Here is a 16,966-nt window from a genome sequence, read left to right as displayed (position 1 = left end):
CTAGACAGGCTGACGATAATTCTAATAAATTCTAATAAAAACCATGCTAATGTAATAGTGTGTGAACATAAGAATATAGGGTCCCGACAGTCGACAACTATAATAAGTATAAACATAATTTCATCGTGTTATGATAGCATCTCACTGCTACTAGTATTGGTGTCTCTATCAGTCTGCCTGTATCTTATCACGGTAGAGATATCTGCATCTGACTTAGAAAACGGGACTTGAAGCTCGTTAAGTTTGGCATCGGTCGTGTCAGGGCAACTTAAGAACACGGCGTCCGACTTTGAATAGTTCTCATATTCCTTTGAACCCTCTCTGAGTCTGTTAAGAATATGGACGTTGTTGAAGGTGTTGTTGTGGCCGCTATCTGCCACAATGAGCCCTGGAACAGACCCACTTCTGGTGCGATCAGCAGAGGGAGGTACTTGTAAATCTGACCGGAAATCTTCAGACGTGGAATTTGATAACTGCAAACTGGAATGAAAAGTATGGTCAGAAAGAAAATAAACAATAATCATAATATTATGCTGTTTGTAGTTTAATGGAAACAAGGAAACTTAATGAACAAAATGTCTTTCAGATGCAACAAAAAACGTTAAACATAAAGGATTAACCGTACCAATAATGTTTTTTTGTCTGCGTGGATCCATCTTTGGAGAGCTTCTTGGAGGGTTTGTGTTTTCTGAAAGCTTCTATCGTCCACCAGTGCTCCTTTAAATCATATTTCAGCAGTTGCCATCTCCGAGATAGTGCTGTCCAAAACTTGGGAGCTGAGCTCTGTGGAGTGTGGGTGAAACTTTATTATTAATATTAATATTAGTTAATACTTTCAACACTACTATATAACAAATAATTTGAGGTGTGACAACATGATTCGGCGGGTCACGCTATAGCAATTGCCGTGTTGAAGAGCTCTATACTACGGGTACGTATTCGTGTTGAGTGCCCTAAAAGGGAGCTGGATATTTCATTGCTGTTATCGTTTGAAGCTGCTAGCCAAGCTTGGTCGATACGGAATTGGTGGTCAGGTTTTAAGGTGGATCAAAGAGTTTTTGCTAAACAGAAAACAAACAGTCGTTGTTGAAGGTCGCAAATCATCCTTCCAGCCAGTGGCAAGTGGGGTGCCACAAGGGACAGTCCTAGGACCGATCCTATTTATCCTGTACATCAACGATCTGTTGAACAGCATTAGCTATAGTAACGGATTCAGCTTTGCAGACGACACAAAGCTGATTGGGGCTATCCGAGGAATGAGTAGTGTGGAGTTACTGCAAGATGATCTCAACATAGTTATCGAGTGGTCACGTGTTAACAACATGGAGCTACACGAACAGAAGTTTGAGGTTGTAAACTACCCCCTGAATGGATCAAAAGCTCTAAGAGAGCTCCCGTTCTACCCAGAGACTGTTGAGTATACTACACCAAAAGGACACGCAATATCACCACAGGAAACTGTCAGAGACCTTGGAGTGTATGTTAGCAGCAGTAGGTCATGGGGTCCTCACATTGAGAAGACAGTTCAAGGAGCTAGAAAAATGGCGGCTTGGACATTGAGTGCCTTTAGAGACCGGTCACAAGTAGTCATGCTGACTTTATACAAAAGCATGGTTCGCTCCAAGCTAGAGTACTGCTGTCCAGTCTGGAACCCTACAAAAGTCACAGAGATACAAAAGCTGGAGACTGTACAGAGATCCTTTACTAGAAGATATCTGGCTGCCGTGATCTCCAGTACTGGGACAGGCTGAAGAAGCTTAAGTTGATGTCCCTCCAGAGGCGGAGAGAGCGTTATTCTATTATTCATGTATGGAAAATTCTTAATGAACATGCTCCGAACGATACGGGCTTCGAGTTCAAGTCTCATCAAAGGCATGGTATTAAGGCAGAGATCCCAGCCATGAACAAAAGCGCACAGTTGTCGGTAAGAACAGATTACGACAACAGCTTTAGAGTTAGAGCAGCTCAGCTCTTCAACGTGCTCCCATCGGAGCTCCGGAGTATCACATTGCTAGACAGTTTCAAAGTTGGTCTAGGCAGATTTATGGAACAGTACCCAGACACACCACCGGTTCCGGGCTACACTCCGACAAACGATAACTCAATGCTGAGCTGGAGGAGGACGCACTCGATGCAGTTGTCCTGAGCACGCCCTGCCAAACTCACCAAAACGTACCAAAACGTACGTACGTTAAGCCTGGGGGGTCCCCAGGACCCAGGTAACTAAAACATCGAAAATATCATCAAGAAATGATAACTGGCGCTGCTGATCTTTAAAAAAGGTACGGTCTGTAGAACTGGAAGTAAACAACTGTTGTTCTTTCAGGAATCCAAAATAGGCTAATACTAATAGCTGATGTAGAGTACGTTTTGAGTTCAAATATTTGTGTAAGACTGCCCAATACAAGTCTCAAATGATCTGCTATGTAACTTACCGTTACATAGTTCTGTTTGCTGGTCCGGTTAACAAAAATGGCGGCGTCATAAACAGGCTTACTCCCGTAGGCGTCAAGGAGGGAAGCGTAAATCAATTCACATACCTGCAAGTGTAAGTGAATTACAAATTAGAATTCACAATTTTAGATTAATCTTATGACAATATTGGTGGATGAAACGCAAGGTCAAACCAAAACAGTAAGCAGTGATTCCACAAAGTTTTACTTCTATAATTATAAAGGAAAGTATAAAGGAATTAGTTTGATGATCGATGATATGAACTTGAATAAGGTTTATCTGTTATCAAGTCTCAGTTCTACTTGCCACAATAAAGATGGTAATCCCGACCATAAATCCCAAGCTTATAAAGAGTCCAGCTAAATATCCCATATCCAGAGTGGTTCCTCGCTGGCTCACTTCATCAGATTCGCCAAGATCTGAGTGCTGGAATATAGCAACATTTACTTCTTAAAGTAAATATTCACTTCTTTTTTATATATTACATTACATGTACATGATATTATATCTCTTTCATATATAATACAGTAACAGGAGGAAATGTTTTTGTTGAAAATTATCGTGTACTTCTACCCATTCTTCAACGAGTCAAATCTAGTTAAAACTAACATCGTTTCCTTTGCAGGATACGCCCTCTTTTAACCACTTTTGCCACAGTTCCTCCAACAAACCGACTTCCTTGTACTCCAGTATCTTATGGTTCATGATTTCAGCAAACGGTGCATTTCGTTGTATACCAAACGCCAACCTAGCGACGGTTGTAAGGGGTCGTTCACATATTACGTAATCAGCCGAGGGGGGAGGGGGGGTTTACAAATGCTTACGGTTGATTACGGGGGGGGGGGGGGGGGGGGGGGTTCGGTCGCTGATTACGTAATCAAAATTTTCTTTTTTACCCTCTAGAATAATAACAATTTGACAATATCTTAATTCAAATTCCACTCAATTTCACTCTGATAGTGATAAAATTTAGAAATTGATCGAATATCCGGCTATAATTGTAAGTAGTTTAGATGGTGCAATTGGCCGGATATATCATAACAATGATTTCGGCTCATCATGAAAATAATGATAGCATGATCAGGGTAGCATGAAACGTAGAGAAAAGTGTTTTCTAGGAAAAAAGTCAAGGGGGGGGGGGGGGGGGGGGGGGGTCAGCCGTCAGGTCATGATTACGTAATATTGCTGTCAGGAGGAGGGGGGTTGGGTCTTGATTACGGTTGATTACGGAAGGGGGGGGAGGGGGTAAAAATTGCTAAAATATTGATTACGTAATATGTGAACGACCCCTAAGCTAGAAACTGCTGTGTGACTATCAGTATCAGTATCGTACGACAAATGTAGATTGTAATTGTAGAACTAGAATGATTTTTACAGTTGCAAAATTCGACTGAACTCAACTGACACTGACAGCAATGACAAATGATAAATGACAAATGACAAATATTAATTCTTATCTGATGAAACAGTACCTACCCAAATTTACTAAATTCTTCTCCAACTTTCATCAAGTCTGTTATGTTATCACAAGAAAGTTGCTGCTTGTATTCTAGGTAGGGAGACTCGTAGATAAACGCAAATTTCTCCCTTCCAGCCTAAGGGTAAAAAATTACCTTCACTTTTAATCACGACTATCTATAATCTGCTTGTGGGTGATGTACTAGTGAAGTATTGAACTATCATACTGTGTAGAAAATAGAAAGCCTCTGCCAATCAATCGTGCGAATGAAACTGTTCGTCTTTTAAATTATAGAAGACATGAAGCTATTTGATGTAAACAATCGCATGCAAAAATATAGGAAACACAATTCAGGAAAAGGTATATCAATACAGCATCATGTAATTTCGAAATTGTAACCTAATTCACAGAAAACGAACCTTAGCATATCCAGCCTCGGCATCGCTGACATCGATGGCCTTTGCGATGATACGTCTGTAGACGTCTTTAACAGAGTTCCTCATCAGTATCTCTGGGTTAGTTGAGAAAACTGTGCCCCACTTGAACTCGTTCTGGTGGAGCAGATCTTCTACTCCCTGCAATCCCACGTGCAGCCGACTTACTGGGTCATAGTTACGCAGCTATTCAAATTAACAACAAATTAAGTTGAAACTTTCGATACAATCCTATACTTTTAACGCAGAACCACAAAACCGAAGCTTAACAGTAACACAGAATTCTTACCAGTAAGAAAAGCAGCTAGATTGGCTGTGTACATGGCGGATAAGATCATCATAAAGAACCACCATGCCATGAGGATAACCCGACCAGATGCGCAGTATGGTCCCCCCTCCACTGGAGACTGACCGAGCAGGGAGGCGTTTATCATCCAGGATGAGTTGAACATGGACAGTTGATGCAGACGGTCTTTAGCTTCTGCTTCCAGTTGTTCAACTTGACATGCGTACTCGTCAGCTTTCTGGAGGCTCTTGAAGCCTGGGGTAGCCGGAAATGAGTGATTTGTAACTGAGGATGGGCCTGGGGATTCCTTTACAACTTGAACTAAACTTGGTGCTTGGCAGCTTGGTTGTCGTATTTATGGTAAAGTTGATAACCGACGTAAAACCTGATGAATAGTTTGCATAGTCTTAAATAGTCTACAATAGTTAGTACTAAAACAACAATATTCGATCAATTTCTTTCATCGCATCTAGTATCGTAGAACTAGAAGTAGCACCTTGGATAGTGAGTGCACGGTTGAGAGTGCAAGTTTTGCAAGGACAAGTCATGAGGGCGTGCATCTTCGCTCCGTACTTCCCAAATGGAGACACCTTGTTCACCAAACATACCAGGACCGTTACTCCACCACAAGCTAGTAGAACACAATACCTGGACGAGGTATAGTCAGTTGAAATAGGACCCTTTGATTTTTGAAAAGCTAGGAGAATAATAAACAAAATAAAAGTTTCATCTTGGTTGAAAGTTTGGAGTTCTTTAAAAGCAAAGCTCACCAAACTTCTGCACTGAATGGGGAGAGAAAGAAGTATTTGTTGCTATTGCTGTGTGTTTCTCCTTTCACCACCACCATCAGGCCCGCGTCCATAAAAGGAACAGTAAAGTCAATGTACCGCTCTCTCAGCGAATTTATCGACAAGTGAACAGCTGCCACCTCTATTTTCTGAAGCAAAAAAAATCGTTAAAATCACTTCATATTAACATTTACATCGGAAAGTTCAATCTGAAAGATAACACTTCTAGTTCTAGTGCCAGAGACAATAAACTTTGAAATATCATTAGGAGAAAGTTTATCTTTCGAGAGTTCAAGATTCGAGATAAGATTTCACCTTATCAATGAGCATCTTGACAAGCCCATCCCAAGAATCAGTCTTGTTGTAGTAGCCGCCCCAATTGCCATCATCTGACTCCATAAGCTCGTAGGTGAAGTGCAAGTCGCGTGACAGCCTGGCTACTAAGTCTACACAGTAACCACGGTAACAGGACGTGCCCGTACAGTTAGCATCGTCTTTTATCACAAATGGAGTCTCCTAAAGTAGGCGTCTATTGTGAGGGTGAGAAATGCTGGGCTTCAAGTTCAATTAAACAACGAGATATATAAGATATACACTGACAATCAACAGTACAGATTGTAGATATGATGCCGACCAAGTCTTTTCAGTTTTCAAACACCATGATAATACGATCTTGTAACACGCTTAGTAAGCATAGTATGTGATGCAGCAGTTATAACTGATTAACTAACCATCATAACTCCCATACGAAAGTGAGAACCGTTTAGGTTGAGAGACATATCTTTAGGGCGATCTGTTGACTTTCCCAGATATTCAATCTAAACATATTATTAGTTAATAAGTGGGTAACGGCGTGTTTAGAATTTGTATCATGTACTGTAACTCCGTTTTGCGATAAACCCTGAATAATGAAGTATGTTTTTACGTACTTGTCGATAGAGAAGAAGGTTCGGATCACGGTCAGAGGACCAGTTTCCAACTACACTCAGAACACCATTATCTCTAAAGTTTACTATTTCGTACATTTTGTTGTAGGGGGAACCATCTATACCAAACTCGATCATCCCCGTTATACCTTCAAACTGAACCTGAAATGATCCCTTTATAGATCCCAACAACACCTTTGCCTTTAATTGTTCAAATGTTTATAAAGCTTAAATATGCATTTTGATTATATTTCGGGTGTAATGCATTTTAAAGTAGGCCCAACAAATTTCTAACGTGCTTAATTTCTCTGACGATTGTGGATCCGTTTTCCCAGAAGTTGCTTCGTCCGAACTCGTTGACCTGGTCGGGACCGGTCCAGCAGCTGAGTTTGGTTTCGTACAGCTCGTAACCACGGTAGAGATGGCCGTGCAGAGCGTGGGCCAGGACAAACACTGCGTCGTACACTAAACGTGTGAAGATCTGAAATACAGGCACGAGGCACTGAAGATGTGTGCGCGGATTTGATGGATATACAGATTAGGATTTGATATTTGAGGTTGTTGGCATTATTTTGATGATTACTCATACTGGTATTGGCAACACATACGTCATACACTGTACCATTTGTAAGGAAAACCGGGATGTATATTGATGGTAAAGAGAATTGATGTGGATTGGGGCCATTTACGCAACCAGCTGGTATCAAATATTACCGTTAACGATAAGGGGTTCCACTCCAGAAATCCAGTTGTAAGCAGGCGTTCCCGGGTGAAGTTTTGAGAATATAACTTAGCAAACTTGCGAAAAGCTGGACCGACAGTAGATTTTGGTATGGTTCCAATTAAACCGTCAAGGTAATCAGGGTAAAGTCTGTTTTCTTGTTCAAGTAAATGGTGAGCACCAGTTACCCCATCTGTAACAACCCAACTGTATCCTTTACCCATCATACCAGCTTTATTTGCCTGTAAGATTTGGTGGCTGGATTGTTAATGGTATTAAATTAAGCAGATTCTTGCTAAAATACAAATAGACTTGGTTACTTGAATAAGGCATAGCCATAGTCCATACCTATGTTTATTGTTACAATTCCCAGTACTATTACTAGACAATAATCCAAGAAACACACGAGGAAACAGATGTGTTTTTTCTATACAGATAACAAATGAATAAAATGAAATTCAGACCTGTCTGAAAACAACGTTAGCGACACGGTAGTTGCAGTTCAGCACGATAATCTGTACCATGGAGGACTTGATGTTGTGGAGCTGTTGGGTGACGTTTAGGGTGTCCAGGTTGTCCACTCTGATGTGCTGCACACTAGCTATGTTGTATTGGTGTACTGTCGCTAACCATTGTAACTCTAGGACCCCGTTTATACCTGTTTCAATGTCAATTATGGGGTGAAGTAAATCAGGCCATGCTGTTGAAGAGGACCCATTAAGAAGCAAATTTGTTGTTGGATGGTTTTTAAAATGAAACATTCGCTATAGAAAATGGTGACCACCCCACCCCCCCCCCCCCCCCCCCCCACCCCCCGTCCTTATGGTTATTCCCAAACTCACCATATGAATCAAATGAAGTCAGGATTGCGAATTGTCGCCATTCGTTTTCTCTCAGCAGATCAAACAATGCCTGCAGGATTAGAATCTCAGTCTTGATATCCGCATATGATCATCAAATTCAAATTGAAAACAAAACCGTTTCAGCCAGGTTCCCTATAAATTTGTGTACGCAAGCTAAAACAGATTCTTAAGATGAACATGGCACTTTAGGTGCCAAGTAACATACCCTGCTTTGATAGACATCTGACGGCAGCATTCTGATAAGCGTTGAACGGGAGTTGCTAACCTCCAGTATAGGACCTGTCAATATGAAACATTTTATTGGTCCGGCGCTCAAATCTTATTCTTGCCACAATTCAACTTCAAGTACATACCTACCATGAGTAACGAGTGTAACATCGAGAGTAGTAGATTGTCTCTCATTAGTGGAAGGGAACTAAACTGAACAGACAATTAATTATTCGTGTGATGAATTAAATGATATAAACCCCGATAACATACTAGTAGCGGTGGGAGCTATGACTGGAACATTGTAGAGACTAGCAGTGTCAGATATGAGCTTGACATTTTCAGAGGATCCCGGAACTATGATACCAGATACTCCTTTTTTCAGCACTTCACAAACTGTAAGGTGACTATTGTGAAAAACGCAACAGAAGAGAGTTAAGGAGGAAAGAGAAATATCATTAATATCAAGGAGAAATTAAAATTAGTTTAGTGAACAAATGACATGTATTTAAGGATGGAAGAGAAGGCTTTAAAAGATCTCGATCGTTCTCAATGAACATTACGGCATAGATAAATATCGAATACGAATATAGCTGACAGAGGAAAGATATTGTATGGAATAAATATTCTATTCTTCCATACTTATCTGGTTACTTTAAAATTGTACTATTATTGATAGGACCTAACCGTTTTGCACAATCGAGTTGGGTGTTGAGCTGAACTGCTTGAAAATCAGGTTTATTTTGGTGTACGGTAGAAGTGAAGAATCGGAGTTCAAGTTCATAACTGCAAACTCGGCTATGTCTTGATAGGGCGACCTGGATTCAACACTGTATAACACCGCTGAAATATTATTAGATACATTTAGCAAATTTATCATACGATGTTAATATACTACGATATATATACTTCAATAAACCAGAAAGCTTGTCGGCCTGAGGTGGTTTGGCTGTTTTTAACACTTGACAATCAACCAATCATCTTGATGAAGCAACCGAACCAATCTATTTCCTTAATCGCTGTCACGTGTCATTAAATTTGCGTCATTTCTCAATCACCATATAATACACATTTATGACTATGAGTTAAAGACACTTTAGTGCAGCCATTTAATTTTCATAATTTTGGCTACAAGAATAGACTAATTATATCACAACTAAACATATACATAGTAATTGTATTTATAAATAGACGTGAATCAGGACAATATTGAATATCAGCTGAGCATCCCTCTTCCCCTCCCCCTAATTGACAAATCAATATCATCACAAATATTCACCGATGTGGACATCTGAAGGCGGCTGGCCAAATCCCGACCCGGTCCCATAGTCGTAGAAAGACTGACACAGAGCTAGAAGGTAGAAGTGGACTAAAAACAGTACGATGACCATCACCGACTTCAGCTAACCTTCTCTACACCTCGTGTTAAAGAGGTGTTTATAAAACTTAAGTTTACAATAAAAGGTGTAATTTACAAATGCTTTTAACAATGTAACCGTCAAAAAAATGTCAATGCGCTCAGAACGGGATAAGATTTATCAGTATTCTCAACAACAACAACAAAAATATCGTATTAATATATATATACTATATAATGCGAGATCTGAAGTTATCAGGTGACGCTAGCTTGTAATCCAATGGTAGTACTAATTTAAAACCAAGCGAGCTTTCTACAGAAGTACAGAGCAATAATGCAAGTATTTATTGGGCATTTTGACCTACTGGTACGCGGAAGTGTGGGCTTACCTCGTGATTATTTGTAATTACAAGCATACTTTAGATTTACTCAGCTTATTGGATATCTCTACCACCGGATTGGACCTTATCAGATAAAAACATTCCAGTTCCTGGAATTTCTTCATCTTTTTGAATTTTTGACCTAAATTTCTGAATACATTCTCAGATACGGACAGAATTATTGAACACAAATTAAAATCGTCATATTAAGCGCCAAGTGGCATGCATTATGTTTAAATAGTTGGTATGTGTACAATTGATATGAATATTATATACAAAAAATTCGATTTCAGTCTTAGAAACTCGATTGTCGATACAAATAAAAATAAAAACTTAGTCCTAAATTCACAGACAAATACTGCTCAACCGTAACAACATCCAATAACTTCAATAAAATGTACGAAAAAGATTCCCATGCCAAATCGTTCCGGAAATCAATGAAATGGTCGGATATTATGAGAGCACCCAATCATATGTACTACCACATCACCACATGGCCACTAATTAGATAAACTTCCGCTAAACTCGTTTGGTAGAGAATTTCCGGATATCAAGAAATAACATGTCGTAGCCAAATGTGTAGAACTGTAGAATTATAAAATCCTCGTAGACCATAGCACGTTCTACAAAATAGGACGTACGATTAAAATTATCCGCCGTCAAATAACCCAATTTTAACACTTTATTATAAAGGTTCAAGACCAACTCATAACATTATCAATAACATCTGAAAAGTTCTGCCCGACCTTGGCTCCCAGTTCCTTGACCTGAGAATCCGATCTCTGGACTAGAGGAACTAGACTTTCGTTTTTATTTAAGTCGAAACCCACCAGAGGTTTACCAACCGGGATATCCTCTAGGGCAAGTCTCTGACAAGCAGCTGAGAGTTCCCCTTTTAAAGAGTCAGTATGAGATTTAAAACTCTGTACATCTCGCTCTAAACCGTTCACTCGGCGATGAGTAAGTTTCAGGATATCTTCGTACATAGCACAGATCTTCTGAACCTCCTCCACCTCCACGTTGTGATCTCCATCCGCAGACAAATACCCAGTATTGCTGCTCAGATTCCCGGACGTCACTCTTATCTTACGTTCCTGGAGTGCTACTTGCAGTTTGGAGAGGTAACCCATCAGGATCTCATGGTCTCTGATTCTAATGTCCGCACATTTCTGAACGGTCTGCAGTTGCTCAAATATGGTTTTCTTGTCGCCCTCCAAAGACGATATCTTGCGGGTGTTTTGTCGTTGCGTCTGTTCTGACTGTCTGTGTTGTACCTGGGATGTTATCGTTCAGTAATGGGTGAGTGAGGTACATATACAGGTCTTGAAAATTGAAAGAAAATAGCCACAATTTTATACTGCTTGTGAATTTGGAAGCATTTGTTATTACTGTATTCTCATCCATAAACTGTATACCCGCAATACTGTTATAGTTTCATTAACCTTCTGATTAGACAGTTCCTTGATAGCCTCATCTAATGTTTCTGAACGCTCATTTAGTTGAGACAAAACATTTTCATAGTCCTCCTCCAATCTTTTGAGGTGCCCTCTCATGTTATGAGACTCCTCTCTGGATGAAGTTGCGATGATAATAATCAAAATACTCTTTCAAAATAATAAGTAATATTACGTGTTTGACAAAATTGTTTTTTGAAGAATATTCTCGTTTGTTGTTACAAACCATCAATTACCTCAAACATTCTTCTCTGGACATTACCGAAGCCAATTCTCTCATCACTCCTTCATGCTTTGAGAGAGGGACGGTATCGAACGCCTGAGTGAAGTGGTTTGTCATTCATCGTTGATCGTCATGTCTTGTCGCAAATATAGTAAGGTTATAAAAGTTTGAGCCACAAGTCACTGTACGGCTAGACAATTTCATAAGTTTTATTTGACAGCCTGTTAAAAACTAGATATAATAATAATATCGAATGAATTAAATTGAACTGAATTAAATTTATCATATCAATAATCATTAGTCATTATTGATAATTTGTTGAATTGCTCGTAATTCATCACTTAATTTACAGAAAAAATGTATTTCATCATTAATATTTATATCAACGTTAGTAATTCGATTTTTACTTAACTTGCATGGTTACACTTAGCGCTTACATTTTTTTACTCATTATTAAAATCCCGTTTGGCGTTCGCGCGTTCCGTGAAGTAATGCTTACCATGCTCTCTAGCTCCTGCACCTTGCGGCTGAGAATGTCGGTTTGTTCAACGGCTCCCTTCAATCCAGTCGCCTCTTTTTGCCAGTGGTTCACTTTTGCGATAAGGGACCTCCGTTCAATTTCAACAGAGTGCAGTCTTTGAGTGAGGTTTAACACAAATGTCCGCACGTTTCCAACCGGCTGAAACATGATATGCCCTTATATGGTAAATAATTAGAGCTTTTGGGGAGGATAAACGATTTGAGGCCTAATCGATCGAGGTGATTTGTAACACGCGTGTATTCATCTGTCGGTGTTAAATGTGTGTAAAGTCGCGGAATGTACACAAGTTCCGGAGTGCTTGCCTAATTATGAGTTGCAGCACAAATTAGGCTCGATGGAATAAGCATGCTACAAGTTTACATCAGAAGATAAATGTAATACAATTATGGCTCGCAAGAGAAGAAAACCATCTAACATTTCACCTACATTCGGTAAGTTGTATGCGTGTGCCACGTCTCTCTGTCCTAGGGCTATTTTGTGGAGAAGACTTCCTGAATACATTTCGGCACACAACCTGAGGATATTTTTAGTCGTAAAACTTTACTAATATAAATGGGGCACAGTTCGCGTAACACCGCTAGTTTGCAGGACTCGTAAATTTAGAAAAGTTTATTAAAATGAACACTTAATTATTTTGAATCTAAGAATAATAAGTGAACTAACGTAGAAGTGTTGTTGTAAATAGCAGAAACTAATTTATCAGCTGTGTTCGCTAACGGTCGCCTTCTCCAATGTCGCACTGAACTAGTCACCAGCTTATCCAGACCTTCACTTTCCAGCCATCTGAGAGATTAACTTATCATAAAGCTACAATGGGCGTGGTCTAAAATATTCGAATTTTCAAATTTTGACGACGGAATCCTCGAACCAGTAAGTACAGTATGCCATCTGCAAAGCAACAGCTCTCAAATATAAAACACGGCGGAGCTATTAAGGCCAACGTATGGGTACTGACTTTTGGCCCACCCTGTATAATAGCAATCCAGGATATGTTGTTTAGTTTACAGCCAAAATGTGGAACGTATTTGATAATCTGGACGCTAAAATTCATAATAAAGCAAGGATTGCTTTATACAACAACAACAATAACCACGACAATATTTATTATTTAAACTGCGCTCACGTGATAGGGTTGTTCCCCTCGGGTACTCCAAGCACATAGTTCTGTTTAAACTCTCTCCCCAACACTTTCAGTCTGTTTGCTGCTAGCACTGCTATAACCCCTTTTCTGTGAGTGACGTTTTATTATTTCTTACTTCTACTTAAATTTATAATAAATTACAAATTATTAGTTGGTTATTGTTTTCATAACCAAAATATTCATTGTACATATTTATAAGAACATGGTCAAAATTCCAAAATCTAAACAGGTACAAAAAACAGATGAGTTTATCTCCGCAGGCAGGGTACCTGAATTTGAATATGGGATGTTGAGTAGTTTCCTGGTCAGACAAAGCGTTTGAGAGTGACACTAGCTCCTCAGACTGGACTTCAGCTATTATCGACTGAAATGTGGGGCGGTGGTTAAATTTTAGGAGTTTGTTAGTTTATTGGGTGTTACTGATAGGTTTTCTTGTCGTTTGATTCGCAGGTCTATCGAATCCGACTGATTTTTACTAAAAATTTGGAATGTGACAATTCAAGATTGCTACATTGAAAAATGTTAGGAAGAATAATAACGATTTTAACTTCGGAGGCATGAAAATAATAATCATAAAATTTAAACACTGCTTGATTGAAATACATATAACTAAAATCATGCTAATAAAATAATACCCTCGCTTTTGTTTGTTTGGAACACCCTGTGTGTTCCAATGATTAAACACTAATGATTCAACACTAACTCTAACTTAATTCTGACAAATGAAACAATACAGTCATTACAAAATGTCACCTAACTTAATTATGATATTTACTGTTTCAATAATTTTCGGGGGAATAAATCATAAAAATAATAACATAATACATATTACATACTAATTTAAAAACCTTTCTTCGCATGAAAATTATTAATTTACCTTATGTTGCCTATTTACAGCAAATCACCAGCAAATACAGTATAAAACTAATAAGCAATTGTAAATAGACCAACTTATCGAACACGATTGCACTAATCGGTCTAAAACCACTGTATACCAAAATGTACCTTAATCATTAATTGTTAATTAATGTTAATAAGATAATTGTAACTATTTTTTCCTAAAAATATCATTCCCTAGATCATAGTTGGGGAACGAGACTATGCTTCAGATTGAGAATTGGAAACACTTGGGAGAAGAGCGATCTACTTCTTCAGCTTCTTCCTCTTTTTCAAACTTCCTCAGCTTTTTCCTTTTTTTCCCTCGCTTTTTCCTTTTTTTCAGCTCTTTCCTTTTCAATCCAAACCTCTGGGGCCCACTCTGGCCAAGTTTTCTCCTGTTTTTCCAGGAGACAGCAGTAAGTGAACGAATATATCACTACGGCAATAAACATGATGACCTCAGTGATAGCAGATATGATGTAGAGGTTAAACCCTGGGTCATCTTTCCCCCACAGACTCTTGCTTTTACACGGATAATAATCTGGGTAATCTCCTCCATTCAGCCAGTCGTTGACAGATTTTCCGGGACATTTCTTTTCTGTAATATTTCCGTTTTTTTCAAGTTCCTCTAATTTCGCATCTTTTCCGGCACTCCATTCATCTTGAGCCATAAAGTTTGTCGTAACACAAACAATTCCCGAGACGGAAATGACAAAGAAAATTAGTATTTGAAACCACCTGGCAATGCAAATGTGTTTTCTTTTATCAGCTGATGTTTTGGGGCACCATAAAAAACTTTGATCGTATAGGAACATCGCAAGAAAACCCAAGCCGATAAAAACTAGGCCGATTAGATGCCAAGGTTTGTTGAAAGACTGTTGGAAACAGCCCGTGATAACCAAACCCAGGAACAAAGATGATGATCCGAACCAATAAATACAGGGATACTTAGCAACGATGTGGCATATTTTTATGGGGCATGGTTGAGCATTTTCTGCTTCATTATGACTTAAGGCGGATTGTGTTTCCGAGATAAAAGTATCCGTTTCATCACCCACTCCATTACCCACTTCAATACCTGCTTTATTATCCATATCAATACCTGTTTCATTATCCACATTATCACCTGCCCCATATTTGATCTGCTTCATTCTCTGTCGAAGTATTTCTCCAGCTAACACATACATCAGACTACCGATGAGAACCAGTCCAACACTAAAGAAGCTCAGTCCTTCTTGCCAGTTTCCCAAAGCGCTCAGGTGGAAAATCTTTTCCTTTTTGTAGTGCTCTGGAGATCTATGCCGAGCCAAGAGGATAGCAGCGACAAAAACACACAATATCAGTAAAGGGATGAAATGATATCGGTAACGTAGAAACTTGCATATTCCCATCTTGTACCTTAACATGGTTAGGTATGTAATTAATATTCATAAATGTACGATAATAAGCATAATATCTAATCAGTCAAAAACAAAAGTTTTTTTCAGTAAAAAGACCTCACTGTACTGCTTTACTGGAAGTAGTAAGTATTATATAACATTAATGGTGGAAAGAATAATAATGTTAAGGACAAGCCTGGCCTTATTTCTGTGAGTGATCAGCACTCAGCAGTGAGATCTCACAGGGAGAAAATTAGGAACTGCAAACAAAAAGATAAACTATTTTGAGCAGCATCCTAAAATGTTAAGAGATAAACGGGAGAGTATAGACATAGGAAGTCAAATAAAGACAATTTAATTTGACAGAAAAAGCTTTGGATTTTGAAAGGATGTAACAGATGGGTGATGTTTCTAAGAACCGGAGATGGCCTCTTTCAAACTCCTAACCAGTTCTACATTTATTAATACATTCGATAAGCAGTTTTATGGCAATACCAGGTACCTACCCTCACCAGAGATAACGTTTAGCTTCAAGGTTTCAGAACTTAAATCTTACTATATATAAAGCGAGACGATATATATCCGTGCCATTTTACTGACACCACGGCATCAACTTTAACGTGACTTTCCGCAAAAACCGTAAAAGATATACAACTGAAACTTTTTTGGCTGGGTCAAATGCCTTAATGGCCTCCAATTCAGCATGAAAAAATAAAAAAATTGGCCAAGGAATAATGATTTTAGAGCCGAAAATTTGGACCCCCAAGTGGTGTCAAAAACGCCAATTAAATAGGTAATAATTATTTTAGTATCTTGAGTCTTGAGTCTCGACACCGTTTAGGGTTAGATTATACGGATTCATGCTAGTAATACTAATGCCAACAAGATGCATGCGACTGACTTTTTAACACCTCATCTTAAATACACAATTGTGACTTGTATATTAAAATACGTCATACACCCATGTCCCATTACCTAATACAACAGTTTAACATTTATCGTTATCATAAAGTAAGGACGGTGATCCAGAATGTTCAAGAAGGGGCTCCCTAACAAACTCAGCAAGTGGGAGACAAAGAAAATGAACCTCAACTGGCAACACCAAACAGAAATAACACCGAATCGGAGCTTCCTTTCATCTTAGTTAACGTGGTGATGTCATGACTGGCCCAAAAGCAAAACTGATAAGTTTAGCTGTTCTCATTTAATAACAACAGTTCAATAGCAGATCTTGGCATAATGGTTACCTACCAAATAAAGACAATTTAAAGACAATTTAATTTGACAGAAAAAGTTTTGGATTTTGAAAGGATGTAACAGATGTGTGATGTTTCTAAGAACCGGAGGCGGCCTGTTTCAAACCCCTAACCAGTTCTACAGCAATATTAATACCTTAGATAAGCAGTTTTATGGCGGTACCTACCCTCACCAGAGATAACGTTTAGCTTCAAGGTTTCAGAGCTTAAATCTTACT

General features: G+C 38.9%; 2 protein-coding genes across 2 annotated transcripts in view; both read right to left on the bottom strand.

Moving 5' to 3' along the window:
- Window positions 1-21: 21 nt before the first annotated feature.
- LOC134814936 (glutamate receptor ionotropic, kainate 2-like) lies at window positions 22-9,560 on the bottom strand. The gene is made up of 21 exons (XM_063823290.1): window positions 9,418-9,560; window positions 8,826-8,981; window positions 8,412-8,534; window positions 8,137-8,210; window positions 7,911-7,980; window positions 7,533-7,726; window positions 7,062-7,310; window positions 6,643-6,828; window positions 6,351-6,509; window positions 6,153-6,239; window positions 5,737-5,937; window positions 5,404-5,570; window positions 5,130-5,281; window positions 4,637-4,888; window positions 4,333-4,514; window positions 3,931-4,049; window positions 3,064-3,202; window positions 2,761-2,880; window positions 2,436-2,540; window positions 626-783; window positions 22-480 (listed from the first exon to the last, which is right to left on the bottom strand). Exons 1-21 carry the CDS (start codon window positions 9,527-9,529, stop codon window positions 129-131), a joined length of 3,357 nt encoding a protein of 1,118 aa, XP_063679360.1. The 5' UTR covers window positions 9,530-9,560; the 3' UTR covers window positions 22-128.
- Window positions 9,561-10,081: 521 nt separating this feature from the next.
- Window positions 10,082-16,966, bottom strand: part of LOC134814730 (coiled-coil domain-containing protein 171-like) — a 30,225-nt gene continuing 23,340 nt past the window's right edge. Inside the window, exons 17-24 of the mRNA XM_063822920.1 lie at window positions 13,504-13,598; window positions 13,217-13,321; window positions 12,757-12,876; window positions 12,520-12,607; window positions 12,052-12,231; window positions 11,566-11,648; window positions 11,318-11,444; window positions 10,082-11,149 (exon numbers count right to left, since the gene is read on the bottom strand). Of these exons, the coding sequence (XP_063678990.1) occupies window positions 10,571-11,149; window positions 11,318-11,444; window positions 11,566-11,648; window positions 12,052-12,231; window positions 12,520-12,607; window positions 12,757-12,876; window positions 13,217-13,321; window positions 13,504-13,598 (1,377 nt within the window). The 3' untranslated portion in view covers window positions 10,082-10,570. The remainder of the gene's footprint in view (window positions 11,150-11,317; window positions 11,445-11,565; window positions 11,649-12,051; window positions 12,232-12,519; window positions 12,608-12,756; window positions 12,877-13,216; window positions 13,322-13,503; window positions 13,599-16,966) is intronic.

This window comes from Bolinopsis microptera, chromosome 5, assembly GCF_026151205.1.
Source record: "Bolinopsis microptera isolate Bmic1 chromosome 5, MBARI_Bmic_1.0, whole genome shotgun sequence".
Classification (NCBI taxonomy): domain Eukaryota; kingdom Metazoa; phylum Ctenophora; class Tentaculata; order Lobata; family Bolinopsidae; genus Bolinopsis; species Bolinopsis microptera.
The sequence above is the reverse complement of the archived record's forward strand: the minus strand, read 5'-3'. Positions and strand labels throughout refer to the sequence as shown.

Excerpts from the sequence above, each read along its gene's own strand:
- LOC134814936 (XM_063823290.1), bottom strand. The coding sequence starts at position 9,529 with ATGGTCATCGTACTGTTTTTAGTCCACTTCTACCTTCTAGCTCTGTGT. Across the intron at positions 4,050-4,332 it reads CCGAGGCTGGATATGCTAAG|GCTGGAAGGGAGAAATTTGC; the intron begins GTTCGTTTTCTG and ends TTTTACCCTTAG. Across the intron at positions 481-625 it reads CAGACAAAAAAACATTATTG|TTTGCAGTTATCAAATTCCA; the intron begins GTACGGTTAATC and ends TTTTCATTCCAG.